We start from the raw sequence: 17,466 nt of genomic DNA, 5'->3' as shown, positions 1-17,466 counted from the left end.
CCTTGATTTTGATTTTCAGGGCTGTCAAAAAGTAATCTTCCTGAGTAATCGTCTTCATATATATATATAAAGCCCCAATTTGAATAAAATACTACCCCAAAAAAGCCCACAAAGTAAACAGCTTCAACACTCAAATAAGTATTTCAACAACTGCATTTTAAGCTTTTATTTTGAAGGCAGCTGGAAAAAGAACCCGTCCAATCAGAGTTGACGGAACCAGGAAGGAAGTGTCAGCCATTCAGGACTGTTGCTTCAGTTGTTGCAATAACATGAATAGGACTTCCTTGTAATTCACTGCATGTGTTTCTTCGTATACATACTCTTTTCTTAAATCTACGAGGCCCAAATTCACAGAAACAAAAGAGAATTTAAGGTAAGCCAAACAAAATCTCTAATCACTGACATCTATGGTCCTGTTGAGACAGTGTGTGTGGACAGGTCTGCACATCACACCAGTCATCTTCATCTTTATAAACAGGAGCATGTTTCTCGTCATGAATGGATTTAAGTTCCAATTAAAGGATCGACCAGATGTGGGGAAATAACTATAAAAGACAGAAATATTTATGTTTCCTCTCTTTAGCTTCTAGTGACTGCCAGTGAGTGGTTCTGTGCTGCTCAAAACACTGAAAAAAATTACACTAGTCACGTGTCTCAACAGTTTTCAGTTTATGGACTTTTTGGCAGAAAACAGATTGAGTTCTTACCAACAACATAACGGGGTGGTCCTCATCAACCACCCAACATCAACTTTGGCTGGACTAACCTATCAGAGAAGATTAGAGAAGAGTAAAAACCAGGAACTGGTCCCTTATTGGTCTTACTTATTCACAATCTGTGCGTTGTAAAGAAGCGGAACCATACCTTGACCCAGGTTTATGGTGTTGCAGTACAGTTAAACTTTCCCTTTTACAAATTGACAGAATCTGAGCTCAAACTAAGCACAGAAAATGATAGTAATGAAATTATTCATGGCTAAATGTGTTATGTTCATAATAGAATCAGAAAAAAATGGGGGGAAAAAACACCCAAAACTTGAAACTCTTGTTTGGAAAGTCGAAAGGAATTATGAATTTTGTATTGAAGATGGCAAATTATTCAGATAAAGTAAAGACACGTCCCAGTTGTCCATTTTTATTTACCTTCATTGTTTTATCAATTTATGCCATTTCTGATCTCGGAAGTGGATTTTAGTTGTTATTTGTGTTGCGATGGACTATAATTGAGATTATTTAAAGATTAAAAATTATCAATATCGTGTCGATACTACTCGTGAGAATATTGTGATTTGTTCTCAGCGTTCAAATCAAAACATTGAATATTTTTTGTACAATTTCTAGAGTTCCTTACCTCATGTTTTGTAAAAAAAAAAGGAGACAACATATCTATAAAAAACAACAAATAATATTATCATAGAGTGAAAATGAGATATCGCGACAACATGACTTGATACTCTCCTTGATAAGTCTAATATGTTTAAAAATTCAGGTGAAGTGGATTCACATTTCTGCCTTTGTTCAGATGGGATACATGACAGTAGAGGAGCACAGCTCCACCCTGCTCCACCTCAAAAGATCTCCTGGTATCCGCTCTTGGTCTCTTCTTGTTGGTAAGTTTGTGTTTTTCAGCAGATGTTTTCACACTTTAATGAAATTATTGCCTCGAAACTAAGAAGCCTGATTTCAATTGCAGGTATAGCATCCATTGGGTTGGCAGCTGCATACTACAGCTCAGGTACACAAACTGATATTACGTAGTTCCTCAGTGCAACTTTTTAAATTTGCTTTTCCTGCAGCAACCTCTTTCTGCTCTTTTTTGTGGTATTGTGTGGACGCCACAGACAGCATCCCATGGAAGCTCTTCTACGTGATGGGCTGCCTGTTTGTGGCCATGCAGAACATGGAGGAGTGGGAGGAGGCTGTGTTTGACAAAGCCAAGAACCAGATAGAGCTCAAGACCTTCAGCTTGTATGCTTATGTCCTGACATTATGGAGGAAGGGGCAAGAGAGAAGTCAGTAAAACCACTAAGTGGATTTGCGGTCTCCATTAGCACTGAATATTACATCTAAAGGCTTTTTCTTTCTTTCCGTCTCTCTCAGTTGTGTTGGATCTGGCACAGCTGTGTGACATCTGTGTCCAAGAGGAGAGGGTGCGTTACTTAGGGAGGGGTTATCTGCTGATGTTGCGGTTGGCTGCGGGCTTCTCCTGCCCCCTCACTCAGGGTGCCACACTGGGTGGACGCAGGTTGGTTATCTTCAGCACCAATGTGTATTAGTTATCACCCATGATGTTGTGGATGAATCTAAATATGTGAGATAGGTATCCCAGACCTGTATCATTGAACAAGGGGACATGTTTTTAATAAGAGAAAAAAAAATTATACTGAAGAATAGAAAAAAACAGCTCCACTTAAAACAAAATAAAGACAAATATGTTTTAAACCAGAAATGCACATCCTTATTTGAAGCTTTATTTGCTGATCCCTGTGTCTGGGACCTGCTTGCTGTTCCCACCAATAAGGATATTAGCTTGTAACTCGCTGCCCTGGCATCGGCTCAACCCTCAAACATGTTTTCCTTCTTTTTTAACTTACACAGATCTGTGAATATTAAGTTTAGAATACATTCCCTTTGCCAGCCTCAGTGTTCAAATCAGACTCAAGACACAGATCAGATTTGACGGTTCAGAATCACAATTACAGGTGACTTGGATCTGGATTTCATGTGAATGTGACTGCCCTTTGAAACCGCATGCATGTGCACTAGATATAGTGTTTTTTTTCTGATGGTATTTATGGCTGCTTGTGGTGTTTATGCTTTCTTTAAGTGGCTCAAACCCTTGGTACAGCTAATAGCATTGTAAATGAAAGATAAACCTAAAACGCAACCTGTAGTTTTAACAGGATTGGTCATTAGGTTTGTTTTTGAAACCGTAACACTGCAGTTCCAAGGTTGACTTCCTCTCGCCAATAAGAAAATCCCTGCATCAACATGTTAACAGAGTTAGAAACTTAGCTCTAGTTGGAGAGGTGCTTTAGAATTGCAATGATAATCATTATTACTTGTAATAATGGGTAAAAAAAAAAAGAAGCTATAATCTGTTATGAGAAAGGTGTCTTTTGCGGTGGAAAAATTCTCAAACAATTACCGTCCAAATGCAGATGTGGCTTTGTGAGGCCTTTAGACAATTATGTTTGTTTTGTTTGGGTTTGGTTCGTTTCCAGCTGTAACTCTTCCGAGGTATTGACTAAGCAGACGAATATACTCAACGGTTACTTATGGGGATTTTTTTTTTTTTACTTAAATGTCCCGATTACAGCAACAGTTTATTTTGTGATAAACATTCATGAATATATATATTTGAATATTTATTGAACAGATGTTACAATGAGCCTTGGCTGTTTTCTTAAACCCGGATTCATCTTCACCTGCACATATCTAACCAAATGCCCTCGTTCTGATAAAATGGCATCAATTCGAACACGTTGCACTGAGTCCATGTTTCGGTTCACCTTTGATCCTCGATCATTTGTAATTTTCAAAACAATAATTCATATATCACAACGTACAGGAGGTAACACGTGTCCCTGTTGCCTTCCTGTTTTGTCACCCCCTCAGCGATGTGGAGGCGGTGGGCGCCCTGCTGAAGCACTTCCTGGGACTGGAGGAGCTGCAGAAACGCAGGCAGCAGGAATATGAGGCCGAGTACGGAGAGGATGAGGAAGATTCACCGGACGATGGCGCAGGCTCGGATGATGAAGCAGACCAACTCTGATCTGTTTGACGTTCAGTCTTGGCGTAACTTTGGGTGGATTGAGTCGGGGGCATTAAATGAAACAAAAGTATGCAGGGTGAGGTATTAGAGATACTCTTAATACATCCTTTACTGTGAGCATGTGCATATATACTCCAGGCTTCTACACAGATGTCTTTCCTTGCATTGTTATGCATTTCTTTTTCCTTTTATGACATACTGTAGCCTTCTTATAATGAATATGTCTCCTGAAATAATTACTATTTGTGAGTACACTCCAGATTATGGATTTACTGTGCCTTCCTGCTGACCTCCAAATGAGTGTTTATGCATGTGAGACAATGGAAAGTGCTTTTCCCAGTCTTTTGGACCACCCAGCTCATATCCACCTTCTTGCATGTTTATTCGTACCCATTCTGCAACCCAGGTAAATGCATGTGCTGACTGTAACTGAGCATGAAGGACTCTCAATCAAGAGTCAATTTTGTGTGAAATAATTAGTCCTGTTGCTGTTCTGTCTTTTGACATTTATGTGATTTTTGGGTACCAAAGTTTGAATCTCAGGTAAATACTGTTGAGATTTAGTCCCCCCCTCCCCCCAACAGATGTTTTCATTCAAGGCTGTTGTAATAGTTCATCATCAGTGTTCATGTTTATCACTTGAGATGAAAATCAAAAGGTTTTTATTAACTTATTTTATTTCATCGTCTTTGTTTAATTTCATAAATTTGATGAACATACATAAGGTTATTATTTTTTTTTTAAATATGAACTTTCATCATTTCCTCTTTATGCCTAAAATAACATAAAAAAAAGTCTGAATTTTGGGGTGATGCGCTGCTGATATTCAGGGTCCAAAAAGCAGTTTGATGCCAAAGGGGTAGCCTCTTCTAGGGCACAATCTCCTTCAGACAAGCTTGGATATCTTCTGTTATCTGCTGTAGAGGAACCATTACAGGGCTGACATGTTCCTCTATCCACTCCTGAGCGGTTGAATCTGGGTAAAGATGCACCATCTCCTCTCTCACTGCCTCCGCCTTCTGTTGTAGCATTGCCAAATACCTAAACGTGGACAAAAGAGGTTTTAGTTAGATGCAAAACAGACCAGGGCCATAATTAGGAGTCTGCAGCCATGCTAGCAGCGCTGTAAGGCTGTATGTTTAGCCAAGACTGTATAACAGGTCGACAAAGTATTTAGATCTGAAAATTTTAGCAAACGCAAGGATGACTGGCTACAATCTGTGGTTGGATCATCCAACTCTGTATGCATCCAATTCGACCAGTTGGAGGAACATGATAAACAACGTTGATGGAGGCAGTAGACCAGGAGCCCAGAGGGGTCAGCCTAGCTGGGAAGGTTACCAATTTTTATGGGTACTATGATGTCTGGCATGGTCCCCAGATAGAGGAACGGCACGTCTGCCGGGTTCCCTCTGGTGGGTGTGGCAAGGGGGGGTATAAAACTGGCACCCAAAAAATGGGCTAGGTTAGCTGGTGAGGTTACCACTTGAAACCTGTTGTAAATTGCTCATCATAGTCCCCTGATAGAGAAATGACCACTGCCAGACATTTTTAGTGGTGGGTTACCCCCGGCAGACACCCCCGTACGATGACACCCCCAAAAATGGGCTAGATCAGCTGGTGGGGTTACTGATTGAAACCTGTTAACAATTGTTTGTCCCCTGGTCCCCTGATTGAGGAATGGTCACTTCCATACATTTTTGTTGGTGGGTTATACCCACGCCAGACACCCCATTGTGAATGCACCTTCTTGTGAATTCGCCTGCACACAAAGGCGACTGCCATCTTCACCATGTGACCCAAATATAATCAGTTCATGTATTATAGTGTAAGCACACAAGATTTATTGCAAAAAGGTTGGCCATCTAGAAAGTGTTGGGCTGAATCTCAGATGGCGCACTTGTGCACTTCGGGCACTATGTTTTAGTGCGTAATTAATATGCCATACGCACTAAAACATGAACACTTCAGTGCACAAGTGCACCATTTGAGATTCAGAGTAGGTCTCAAGATGTAACCTGCACTTAATATGGAGTGTTGGCAACATACAAGGACTGGAGCAAATCCAAGCACTTGTTCAAAAGTAATGGGCCAAACATAAAGTCGCTCGTGTTAAAAGTCGGTCGTCTTAAAAGCCTTGCCCTGCAAAATCAAATCTTTTCATGTACCAATCATAGAGCATTACCACACAAAATTTGGTGAAGATCCGTCCACTCTTTCAAAAGTTATAGCATTTACTCGAAATATCTGTGGTAGTTGCCAGCAAAAAACATAAAATCTTAATTGCGCGCTAAATAATGTCCTGAAATTTGAATCAACATAAGTCCATGTCACTTTGTCTACCGAGTCAATTACTAATAGTATTTTCGACAACTAACACCTTGAGTGTTACTTTTTTTTTTTCTAACACAACGTAAGGGATAAAGGAGCTGATCCTTGCCACATGTACAGTAATATCCCATCATCTGAAGGCTTCAGATCACCGTCCTCATTTTCCAGATTTTTCACATTTTTTTAAATCTCAAATTTCTGTGTTCATTCAATCAATGGGAACGGACTGTTATTTGGATCAAGCAGAAGACTGCTGAAGGTTGGTTCAAACATTTTCTATTATCATGTAATATTAATATTCATGAATTTTCCAATTTCTTCATAAATGTAGCCCTATCAGTATTTGCCCCTCCTTGTTGAGTTCACTATTTGCATATGCATGTATGTATGTATGTATGTATGTATGTATGTATGTACGTACTGTATGTGTGTACATATATCTGTATATCTGAAGGTTGCAAAAATCACTGCCTGCAAACCCATTCTTCCAGATATAGGCTTAGGATCTCAGAAACTCATTCAGTTGATAATTCTGAATATTTAATTGATAGACCTAAGAATTATTTAAGCTTATAGGCCTTCCACAATGAATTCTGGTGGTGACTTGATCATAATCTATCTTGCTTCAGTGCGCTGATATGTACTGAGATGGACGGAGACAATGAGGAGGGAGAAGAGCCAACCCAAGGCAATGGCTTCGAAGAAGGACTGCCCCAACAGAGTATGCCGCTTATCTGTGGAAGTAATGAAAATGCAGAGGTTAGTACCCTATTTGGGTGTAACTAAACACCTAAACACCGGAACGTACCGAAACGGACAGGAACGTACCGAAAACAGACAGAAATGGACCGAAACGGACCCAGATTTAGTAACATACACATTTAAAACTCATATGTATTTAATATCTAATGATTATAACACCCAATTCTTGGGAGGGTTGGGGTTTATTTTAATATTATTTTTTAATGGAAGAATTGGGTGTTATAATCATTAGATATTAAATACATATGAGTTTTAAATGTGTATGTTACTAAAGCTGGGTCCATTTCTGTCTGTTTTCGGTACGTTCCTGTCCGTTTCGGTACGTTCCGGTGTTTAGGTGTTTAGTTATACCCAAATAGGATACTAACCTCTGCATTTTCATTACTTCCACAGATAAGCGGCATACTCTGTTGGGGCAGTCCTTCTTCGAAGCCATTGCCTTGGGTTGGCTCTTCTCCCTCCTCATTGTCTCCGTCCATCTCAGGACATATCAGCCAGCGCACTGAAGCAAGATAGATTATGATCAAGTCACCACCAGAATTCATTGTGGAAGGCCTATAAGCTTAAATAATTCTTAGGTCTATCAATTAAATATTCAGAATTATCAACTGAATGAGTTTCTAAGATCCTAAGCCTATATCTGGAAGAATGGGTTTGCAGGCAGTGATTTTGCAACCTTCAGATATACAGATATATGTACACACATACAGTACGTACATACATACGTACGTACATACATACATACATACATACATACATACATACATGCATATGCAAATAGTGAACTCAACAAGGAGGGGCAAATACTGATAGGGCTACATAAAGAAATTGGAAAATTCATGAATATTAATATTACATGATAATAGAAAATGTTTGAACCAACCTTCAGCAGTCTTCTGCTTGATCCAAATAACAGTCCGTTCCCATTGATTGAATGAACACAGAAATTTGAGATTTAAAAAAATGTGAAAAATCTGGAAAATGAGGACGGTGATCTGAAGCCTTCAGATGATGGGATATTACTGTACATGTGGCAAGGATCAGCTCCTTTATCCCTTACGTTGTGTTAGAAAAAAAAAAAGTAACACTCAAGGTGTTAGTTGTCGAAAATACTATTAGTAATTGACTCGGTAGACAAAGTGAAATGGACTTATGTTGATTCAAATTTCAGGACATTATTCAGCGCGCAATTAAGATTTTATGTTTTTTGCTGGCAACTACCACAGATATTTCGAGTAAATGCTATAACTTTTGAAAGAGTGGACGGATCTTCACCAAATTTTGTGTGGTAATGCTCTATGATTGGTACATGAAAAGATTTGATTTCGCAGGGCAAGGCTTTTAAGACGACCGACTTTTAACACAAGCGACTTTATGTTTGGCCCATTACTTTTGAACAAGTGCTTGGATTTGCTCCAGTCCTTGTATGTTGCCAACACTCCATATTAAGTGCAGGTTACATCTTGAGACCTACTCTGAATCTCAAATGGTGCACTTGTGCACTGAAGTGTTCATGTTTTAGTGCGTATGGCATATTAATTACGCACTAAAACATAGTGCCCGAAGTGCACAAGTGCGCCATCTGAGATTCAGCCCAACACTTTCTAGATGGCCAACCTTTTTGCAATAAATCTTGTGTGCTTACACTATAATACATGAACTGATTATATTTGGGTCACATGGTGAAGATGGCAGAGTCGCTTTGTGTGCAGGCGACTTCACAAGAAGGTGCATTCACAATGGGGTGTCTGGCGTGGGTATAACCCACCAACAAAAATGTATGGAAGTGACCATTCCTCAATCAGGGGACCAGGGGACAAACAATTGTTAACAGGTTTCAATCAGTAACCCCACCAGCTGATCTAGCCCATTTTTGGAGGTGTCATCGTACGGGGGTGTCTGCCAGGGGTAACCCACCACTAAAAATGTCTGGCAGTGGTCATTTCTCTATCAGGGGACTATGATGAGCAATTTACAACAGGTTTCAAGTGGTAACCTCACCAGCTAACCTAGCCCATCCCCCCCCCCCAGTTAATGATGTCTGGCAAGCCCCGCCCACCAACAAAAATGTCTGGCAGTGGCCATTCCTCAATCAGGGGCCCATGACAAACAATTTGCAACAGGTTTCAAGTGGTAACCTCACCAGCTAACCTAGCCCATTTTTTGGGTGCCAGCTTTATACCCCCCCTTGCCACACCCACCAGAGGGAACCCGGCAGAGGTGCCGTTCCTCTATCTGGGGACCATGCCAGACATCATAGTACCCATAAAAATTGGTAACCTTCCCAGCTAGGCTGACCCCTCTGGGCTCCTGGTCTACAGAGTTGGATGGTCCAGCTCAACATTGGACTCTGGCATCAGTTGACTGAGGCGTCTGAAGAGGATGCCTCCTGGGCGCAACTGGCAGTTTACCTCACAATTGATTTGGAAATCTCTTGGGAGGATCTCCCAGGAGCAGTGAGACGAAGTCACCAAAGACTGGCAAGGCTGGGAGTCTCAGCTCTTCTCGTATCTACTTTTCCCCTGAAATAGACTAAGCTGCTGTTTGGAGAATGGATAGACGGATAGAAAGTGGGTATGCTGAGAACGAGGGTATGCTTTAGTGGTGGTTCTAAACCTCTTTGAATCACCCTAAGGTTTCTGTTTGTGACCTGTTTGAGTCCAGTTAGAAACTTATATATGCACCCTTTGACTCACAAAATCTATTCTAAGACAAGCTATATCAATGCTACAGGTGAAGTAATGTACAGTTAAAATTAATTATTATTAACTATTAAAGTGTGGTGTTTTATGTTTTATACTTTTCTTTTTCATCCACAACCATCTGTCAACCTCTAGAAAGGAAACTGACTCCCCTGGGTCTGCTGCCATATAGGTGTAAACAGTTTCCATAGGTTCTCTGTCGGACCAATCCCCCTTTATCATGTCCGCTTTAGATGAAAACAAAGTGGTGTTGGTAGAAATATTAAATTTAAGGCTTCAAAAGTCAATAAACCAAGATGCTACATTGTCTATATTAATATGTTCACAAGCCATGTAAATAACTATGTAAACGGCTTTTGTTGAAATGTGAGAAACTACTGCTTACGCTGATGCTTGGTTGTGGATCTGCATGGAGATTAGCGGTGTTACCATCTTTCTCTGTCGGTGGTAGGGGCTGAACCATCCTCTTACAAACCTACAGTAACATAAGCATTGGGTTATTCTGCTGAACACGAGGAGAAATGTTATCTATCACTACAAATGTTAATGATTTATTTTCTGTTTTGAAAGGGCTTTCTCTATATCTTCACTCTAATGAAGCTACAGCGAGCCACTTTTCAGCTTAGCACTGCATAAAGACAGTTCCTGTCAAAATTAAAGGAAAAACAAACAGAGAGCAGACTGTTGTTGAGAAATAAACCATCAATTCACTTCTCTCATTTCAGTTTTAGGCTTGCCATATTGTAGCTGCCTCCTCAAGATGCCTAAGCTGAACTAGCAGACTAATCACTGTAGCTTCATATTTAGTGTTAAAAAATAATGAATACTCATGACTCAACAAAAAGGCATATTTCCCCAAATGCCATACTTTTCCACAGCCCATAACTCACATGTTGTTTTCAAAAAATCTCAAGTCCTCTGAGTCGAGCAGTGAATTGAGCTCCACGATTAACTCAGCCAGTCTCCTTCCTGGGAACAGCGAGTCGACAGCAGATGTCCTGAAAGCCATGCACAGTAAAGTCCTGTTAATCTGAGAAGTCTCTTGTCAAAACTGACTGTGTTGTTCATCAAAACAGTGCTTAATCTTACCTTTCTGTGGCCTCCACTTCCACTGAGGATAATCCAAGCATCTCAGTTACCTTGCTGCGAGCCTCGGTACTGAACTGTCCGTGGATAAGAGTCTGGAGACAGGCTGCTAGTGATGGGAGAGCCAGAGGCATCAGCTCACACAGCACTGACAGATGGTCATACCTGACAGTGGGTATATATTAGAAAACCAAACAACTTTGGATTCATGGAACATGAACACACTCATTAACTTACTTAAACAATGTTCCTAAACTGCAATGCTGTGTTCCATCCGTCTTGAAAAATTGAACACAGAAGTGGGAATGGCATAAACCACGATTTGATCGTGTTCCAGTTTGAAGAAGGAAAACCAGTGCGATTTGCTCGTAGTGCTCTCTGACTGGGCTAGCTGTTATTAGCAATTCAAAATGTTAAAGGCGGGGTAGGGGATCTTTTTCTGGAACATTTTTTTACATATTGCTTGAAATACTCTTCACACCCTCATTGCAACCAATTAATTAAAAGTTTTGACACAAATATGAAAAGTTTTAGTGGCCTCTAGAACGTACATCTAGGAAAAACAGTATCCAATCATTGTGAACGGTCCGTTGGATTCTGATGCCGTCTATCAAACTGCAATCTGCTCCTCCCTCCCCCTCCCCCTCCCCCTCCTTCCCCCTCCTTCCCCCTGTGCGCGTACCCTGCTCCGTGAACGAAGCTTGGCAGGAAGCTAAACTAGAGCCAGCTTGGCTAGCACCTAGCATTATTAAACGTATAGTTAGCATAAACTAAATACTAAATACTAAATACGGCAGCGATCGATGCTTGCTGTCAGAACAGCGCTCGTGCACTTTCGTGCTCGTGCGCGTTCATGTACTCTAGAGGCGTGCCTTCGGGGGGAAAGTGAAGAAAAGGGTTGGGACTTTTTACCTGTGTATTTTCAAAATGCAGCTTCGCTGGACTCAAAATCCAGGATCTCCTACCCTACCTTTAACCGTTGGGGTGTTGAGTGGCAGAGGTCAGAGCTGGTGAGCTTCCTCTGACTTTCTGAGTTGGAAATCCAAATTTGTGGGCATTTCTGTTTATTTTACTAAATAGAAGCTGAGAAATTCCAACTTCTGCGTTCAAATGGAATGAACAATAAGACATAGCAGCGATGCAACTAGTAACCCTGGCTAACTTCCTCTGATTCTTACCTTTGCCAGCCTGTGATGGCAATGCCTTTCAGCTTTACACCAGTAGACAGACGGGCCGCCACCTTCAGCCACTGCAAATGGTTATCAACATGTCTCTGTGTGCTGGTCACACAAGTGTAAACAGTGGTGGAGCCTTTAAAGGAGCTGGCAGCCCACAGATCTGACATACTGGCACTGCAGTACCTCTCCAGCAGAGACACTGAAAACACAGATAAGCATATATTCATCACAGCATCCGCATTAATCACAACTCCTTTTAGATTTATTTAGCTTGGAAATCTGGTTCCTTTGCTCTTTGGATATTAAAAAAAATAAATAAGTAGCTGCATTAACGGAATTACTTCATTTCAGCTAAAGCTAACATAGTTAAACTCATGCATCATTATGGACACTTTTGTCCATTTGGGCAAATTTCTCCTCTTAATCTGGTCATCATTTTTGGCTTCATCATTTTTTTTTATGTTTAAGGCTGTATGGACGGTTTCCAGTCCACAAACAAACCAGGACTATGCAAATACACACATGGTCTGAAACACGTACACACAAAGTTTGGGTCAGCTGTGCCAAAACTTCCTACAGTACACTACTTTTTTTCTGAGATATTGATCCAGGCGCAGGTGTAGTTGGTGTGCTCAGTCACAAGTATTTGGGCTGTGCATGATCGACCACAGAGGAACCTGTGGACTGGTGATGAGGACAAAATGTTCCGCATGTGTGGATGCAGATAAAGCGAATTGCCTTGAACAATGTAGTGTTGGAAGTCTGCAAATATTCCAGTTTTGTCTCTTGCTAATTTTTTGCTGAATTAACTCTCAGCTGTTCATTCTTTCAATTCTTAATTTCAAGACAAAATTGCTCACTTTTGAAGAACTTGTATTTCTTGATTGTGAAGTAATTAACAAATGAAAATGAAGAAATTTTAAGTAAATTTACCGTCAAAAAAAATCTCCAAGTAAACTAGAAGAAATTAATAGATTTGGCATGATTTTAGAGATGCTCCAATCAATTATGTACGGAGTAAGAACACAGTTGTTTAAAAACACTTAATAGCTCCTACCAGTTTTATCCACATCCAGGTTAGGTGTGTAGTCCCACAACATGGGCTGCACGAGTCCTACAAGACCACTTGCTGCCACAAAGAGAATATAAGAATACAGTCAGATACATTATCAATACATCTATTAGTGTTACTGTCACTATTCCTCCTCACCTTTCAGTGTGTCCTGGCTCATGTCCCTCATCATATCATCCCACATTATGATGGTTATGTGAGGCCACGTTTCCTTGATAGCCTTGGCCACCGTGGTCACATGACTGAGGAAAAGTTGCTCCACAGTACGTCCAGGAGAGGCCAGCCACAGCTTGGAGTCCTCGCCATCACCGAGCATGTAAACCTTGAGGCAGAGCAAACAAGTGTTTCAGATACAGTCATAAAGCTACAATTAGTCAACCGGAGACAAAGCCTTACCTCGTCTGCTCCGATGTGCAGCTTCTTTAGGCCAGGGTGCAGCTCCACTACCTGCCTCACCATCTCCAACACCAGTTTCACCCCCTCCTCTTTGTGGGGATTCAGGGTGCCCAAGCAGTGCGGCATCTCCCTGAGGTGCCACATGGGCCGGTGCTTCAAGACAAACTACGTGAGGAGAGCGGGTGAAAGCATGTGAGGGGCAAAATGTAACCTATTTATTTTACAGCACAAACCATTGGTTATACCGTTTTTTTCTTGTTAACTTAATTTAATTTGTTCAACTTTCAAAATTACATTAAAAAAAATATTGGGACAGTACAACTTTTTCCACTTTACACTGTTGCCATTAACCAACAGTTATGTCATTCTGGAAATAAGTATACCAAGTGTTGAAGTGTTTCAGGTGTAATTTCGTTCCATGCTTTGTAAGCATGTCGTAATGTGTGCAACAGTATATTGATGTTCTCTTGTTTGTAGAAGGTTTACAAATTTCCTAGACTGAGGATAAATAAAATCTAGTTCTCCACATATTCCCTGTTGGGGACAGTTCAGGACCACAGGCAGGCCAATCCAGTCCCCCGCACCCTCTTCTTCCTCAGCCATGCCTTTGTAATGTGTGCAGAACGTGGTCTGCTAGTCTGAATACGATCTTGTTGAAAAATGCATGGATCTCACAGGATAAGAAGTCGTCTCATCATCTATAGTAGTTTATGAAGCGCCGTCTGAAGGCTCGGAGATCACGGGTATCCGACTTAGACTTGTGCCATCACATTTTACGCACTGAAAATCCTATATATTCTGTTAACTGTTTAAAAACATTATTTACTGTGGGGTTAATCCCTTCCAATTTTCCTCTGGGGAACATTGCTTTAAACATTTAAATGCTTTTATCACACATTTGTTGATGAGTTGGAAATCCTCTGCCCATCTTTTGCCCAGCTGTTCAAAGACACAACTTTCTTTTTTTTTAAATTATATCTTTACTTGGAATGGACAGAGGAGTACATCCACATGGCATCAACAATAAAGCAGAGATAAATGGGGGGGGGGGGCTGCTGCCGCTGTCTTAGAAATAATCATCAAAAACAAGTCATAAATTAAATGAGTAAATTACACAGCAAAATTACCAGTGAGGTCAAATAAAGTCTGCTCTCGTGGGGGAATTGAATGAGATCCAGTTGTTCCAGATTTGGTTAAATTTGTCCTTTTGAAGTCTTATTTGGTAGGTCAATTTTTCCATTCTCTATATCTCCAGAGTAATTCCAATCAAGTCATCTAGAGTAGGTGGAATCGGGCTTAACCATCTTCTTGTAACTAATTTCTTACTTGCCACCAAGAGAATTTGCAGCAGCTTTATTTCTCTCCTGCACTGAAAAAAAGGAACATGACCCAGGTACAGGACATCAAAGCTCAGGGGTATTTGAGTGTTAAAGACTGTGGTTAGAGAAACCTGGATATCCGTCCAGAAGGCTTTTAACTTGGGACAATCCCAGAAGATATGGTATATGATAGTGGTTAGCAACAGCCGAGCCGCACTGCCTCCAACATGGCATAGTTGCACCTTTATACCTCTCCTGATACGGTGTTCTGAAAAATCTAATACTGTAATATTCTTCCAGCAATGTTCTCTCCAGTCCATAAAGCTGGATGTTGTCCACTGGAAGGACCAGATATTGCCCCAAGCCTCCTCAGAAATCTCAATCCTCGATTCCACTTCCCATTTATCTTTAATGTATTTAGTGTTATTATTGTTGGCATTGGAGAGAGCTGTGTACAGCTTTGAAACTGATTTAGAAGGGATCACGGTCATAGCATTTTTCAGAATGTGGTAAAATACTAATTCAACATTTGAGAACTTAGTTAATTTACATTCATGGTCAATATAGGAGCGTAGTTGAAGGTATCTGTGGAATTCGATCCGTGCTAAGCCATACTTGTCCCACAAGGTATCGAAGCTGCACACAGTGTTTTTTTAAGTAAGTGAAATGAATGTTGTGAGACCATACATTGTCCATGATTTAAAGCTGGAGTAGTGTCTATTGGGAGTAAAATTAGTCAAAAGCAAACCATCTGAATATTCTCAACATTCTATGTATCCCACACGTATTAATCACCTTCTACCAGATTCGAAGAGTGTGGTTCAACCAGGGGTTAACAAGTGGATTAATTTGATTCGTCGGATTGGATGAGTCTAGTTTGGGATCAAGTCTAAAATTAAATCCCCCCCCACAGACAATCGTGCCCAGAGAGTCTACCATTAAATCAAAAATGTAATGGCCCAATCACTCCCAAGTGGGGCGTACACATTTAGTATTGTAATTTCAGATCCCTCTAGCCTTCCTATTACCCTGACAAATCTGCCTTCCTCATCGTTGATTTCTGAGATATATTCATAGTTAAGTGCACCAAAGACACAACTTTCAACGTAAATACCAGCCCTCAATTGCCCCCGTCCCTGTTCACAGGCTGAAAGTGCAAAAATGATTGCATGGTAAAAAAAAGGAAAAAAATTAGATGAAGCGGGCGAGACAAGACGTCAACTCATGTTCATGCTGTTTGCAATGGAAATAAATAAAAAATAAATGGAGGAATCAAATCGAATTAAATCTTTCAAACCGTCCACCTCAAGAACTTTTACAACTGCACCAATGAGAGCATCTTGAGTGGGAGCATCACCATATGGATGGGCAGCTGCAAAAAACAGGACCTCTTGGCCCTTAGGAAAGTAGTCCGCTCAGCAGACAATCAGAACAACCCTACCCGACCTGCAACACATTTATGTTAAACGATGCAGGTCGAGAGCTGAGAAGATCCTCAGGCAGCCCCACCACCCCGGACACTCACTCCTCTCCCTGCTGCCTTCAGGCCGTCGGTTCCGCAGCCTGAGAAGCAAGACTGAGAGGATGAGGAAAAGTTTCTTTCCCCAGGCCATCCGTCTGCTGAACATTGAGCGTTAAACTGGACTCCACTTCTATCCGTTAATACTGTTAATACTGTATATTTCAGATACCTTATACATTTTATTTTATTCTTATTTTATATTTTTTATTCATATCTAATTTTAATTATCTTTTTATTGGTAGTAGGACAAGGAATAATTTCACTGCACATTGTACTGTGTATGATTGTGTATGTGACAAATAAAACTATCTTGAATCTTGAAACCTTTTCAGATTTGGGGTTTTGGAATTAGTCAGATGACAGCAGGAGAGGAGAGAGTGTGCCTCACCTCCATATGACCAAATGTCTGCACCAGTGGTATCACCTCCATGCCCTTTGACCTGGCAAACTCCTGCATGGACAACACTTCATCTCGGCTACAAACGCACAAAACAGTAAATGTACCACTTTATAAACTCACTGAACCAAAGCATTTTTATAGCAGTAGAGGCTATTGTAACCCAGGACGTATTATAATTATATTACCGGATCTCACCACATGATTACATAGATAAAAATGAACATGGAATGAGTTCAGCAACATCATTTCAGTGTTTGTCCCAAACTGCACCTGTAGGCTGGCTGTGCTGTGGCCTGCAGCAGTTGAAGCTTCCCCTCATAAGGAAACATGTCTTCATACTCCACCAGCAGGCCGTCAACTCCCAGTTGAGAGAAGAGCTCGATCAGCTAAGGGGGTGAAAGGCATCTCTCAGTTATAACCACGCACTGGTACACGGGTGTATGTACCGTACGTGCCGCAGCAGAATTCAGAGGAGTCTCACTTTGTGAAGGTATTCAGGTCGTGGTGGGGCACCTTTTAAATCCAAGTGAACAAGCTTCTGCCCTTTAGGCCAAGGTGGAGACGCCATTCTGCCTGTTTCTGCACAGAAAATATAACACCGCCAATGTAGACAAGAGGGTCTGATTTTTGTTCTGATACAAAATTGAACTGACTCACCTTAGCTGCCAACGGCAACAACAGCTTGTGAAAAGGTACCCTGCGAGATGGTCGCCTTCTGTTCAGTCGTTTTTTTTTTTGTAACCGAAGTAAACAGAGTACTGGCTTGTAATGTACAAAAAACATAAACATATATGTCTTGAGTTTAAAGTTTGTGGCTGCGAAGTTCTGAAGAAAATTAGTATAACGTAACTACTGACTCTGTAGCCTAGCTCTGTTGCGTTTGTGCTGCAACCCAATTGGATCCAGACATGGTCCAATGAAAAC

General features: G+C 40.9%; 2 protein-coding genes across 4 annotated transcripts; one reads left to right on the top strand and one right to left on the bottom strand.

Annotated features, from left to right (window-relative positions):
• The first annotated feature begins 218 nt into the window (after positions 1–218).
• On the top strand, positions 219–4,447 carry cybc1 (cytochrome b-245 chaperone 1). Of its 2 annotated transcripts, none has more exons than XM_075456854.1 (6): positions 219–373; positions 1,522–1,609; positions 1,693–1,734; positions 1,841–2,011; positions 2,100–2,244; positions 3,618–4,447. In XM_075456854.1, the coding sequence occupies exons 2-6, from the start codon at positions 1,522–1,524 to the stop codon at positions 3,772–3,774; spliced, it is 603 nt and encodes a 200-aa protein (XP_075312969.1). In that variant the 5' UTR covers positions 219–373; the 3' UTR covers positions 3,775–4,447. The 2 variants fall into 2 exon arrangements, with proteins under 2 accessions (XP_075312969.1, XP_075312970.1); XM_075456855.1 differs by having other exon boundaries at positions 1,489–1,609.
• On the bottom strand, positions 4,434–17,446 carry hexd (hexosaminidase d). Of its 2 annotated transcripts, none has more exons than XM_075456846.1 (12): positions 17,200–17,445; positions 17,024–17,121; positions 16,813–16,928; positions 16,531–16,618; positions 13,302–13,466; positions 13,044–13,227; positions 12,891–12,962; positions 11,834–12,032; positions 10,659–10,820; positions 10,460–10,567; positions 9,955–10,044; positions 4,434–4,815 (listed from the first exon to the last, which is right to left on the bottom strand). In XM_075456846.1, exons 2-12 carry the CDS (start codon positions 17,108–17,110, stop codon positions 4,644–4,646), a joined length of 1,443 nt encoding a protein of 480 aa, XP_075312961.1. In that variant the 5' UTR covers positions 17,111–17,121; positions 17,200–17,445; the 3' UTR covers positions 4,434–4,643. The 2 variants fall into 2 exon arrangements, with proteins under 2 accessions (XP_075312961.1, XP_075312962.1); XM_075456847.1 differs by lacking the exon at positions 4,434–4,815 and adding an exon at positions 9,195–9,796 and having other exon boundaries at positions 17,200–17,446.
• Positions 17,447–17,466: the final 20 nt, after the last annotated feature.

The sequence above is a fragment of the Odontesthes bonariensis genome, chromosome 23 (genome assembly GCF_027942865.1).
Source record: "Odontesthes bonariensis isolate fOdoBon6 chromosome 23, fOdoBon6.hap1, whole genome shotgun sequence".
Lineage (NCBI taxonomy): Eukaryota > Metazoa > Chordata > Actinopteri > Atheriniformes > Atherinopsidae > Odontesthes > Odontesthes bonariensis.
This window is presented reverse-complemented; position numbering and strand designations above follow the sequence as displayed.

Coding starts and splice junctions, on each gene's coding strand:
- cybc1 (XM_075456854.1), top strand. CDS start 1,522: ATGGGATACATGACAGTAGAGGAGCACAGCTCCACCCTGCTCCACCTC. Junction 1,610..1,692: donor CTCTTGGTCTCTTCTTGTTG/GTAAGTTTGTGT, acceptor TTTCAATTGCAG/GTATAGCATCCATTGGGTTG. Junction 2,245..3,617: donor GCCACACTGGGTGGACGCAG/GTTGGTTATCTT, acceptor TCACCCCCTCAG/CGATGTGGAGGCGGTGGGCG.
- hexd (XM_075456846.1), bottom strand. CDS start 17,110: ATGGCGTCTCCACCTTGGCCTAAAGGGCAGAAGCTTGTTCACTTGGAT. Junction 12,963..13,043: donor GAGCCAGGACACACTGAAAG/GTGAGGAGGAAT, acceptor TCTTTGTGGCAG/CAAGTGGTCTTGTAGGACTC. Junction 4,816..9,954: donor ATCCACAACCAAGCATCAGC/GTAAGCAGTAGT, acceptor GTCCACGTTTAG/GTATTTGGCAATGCTACAAC.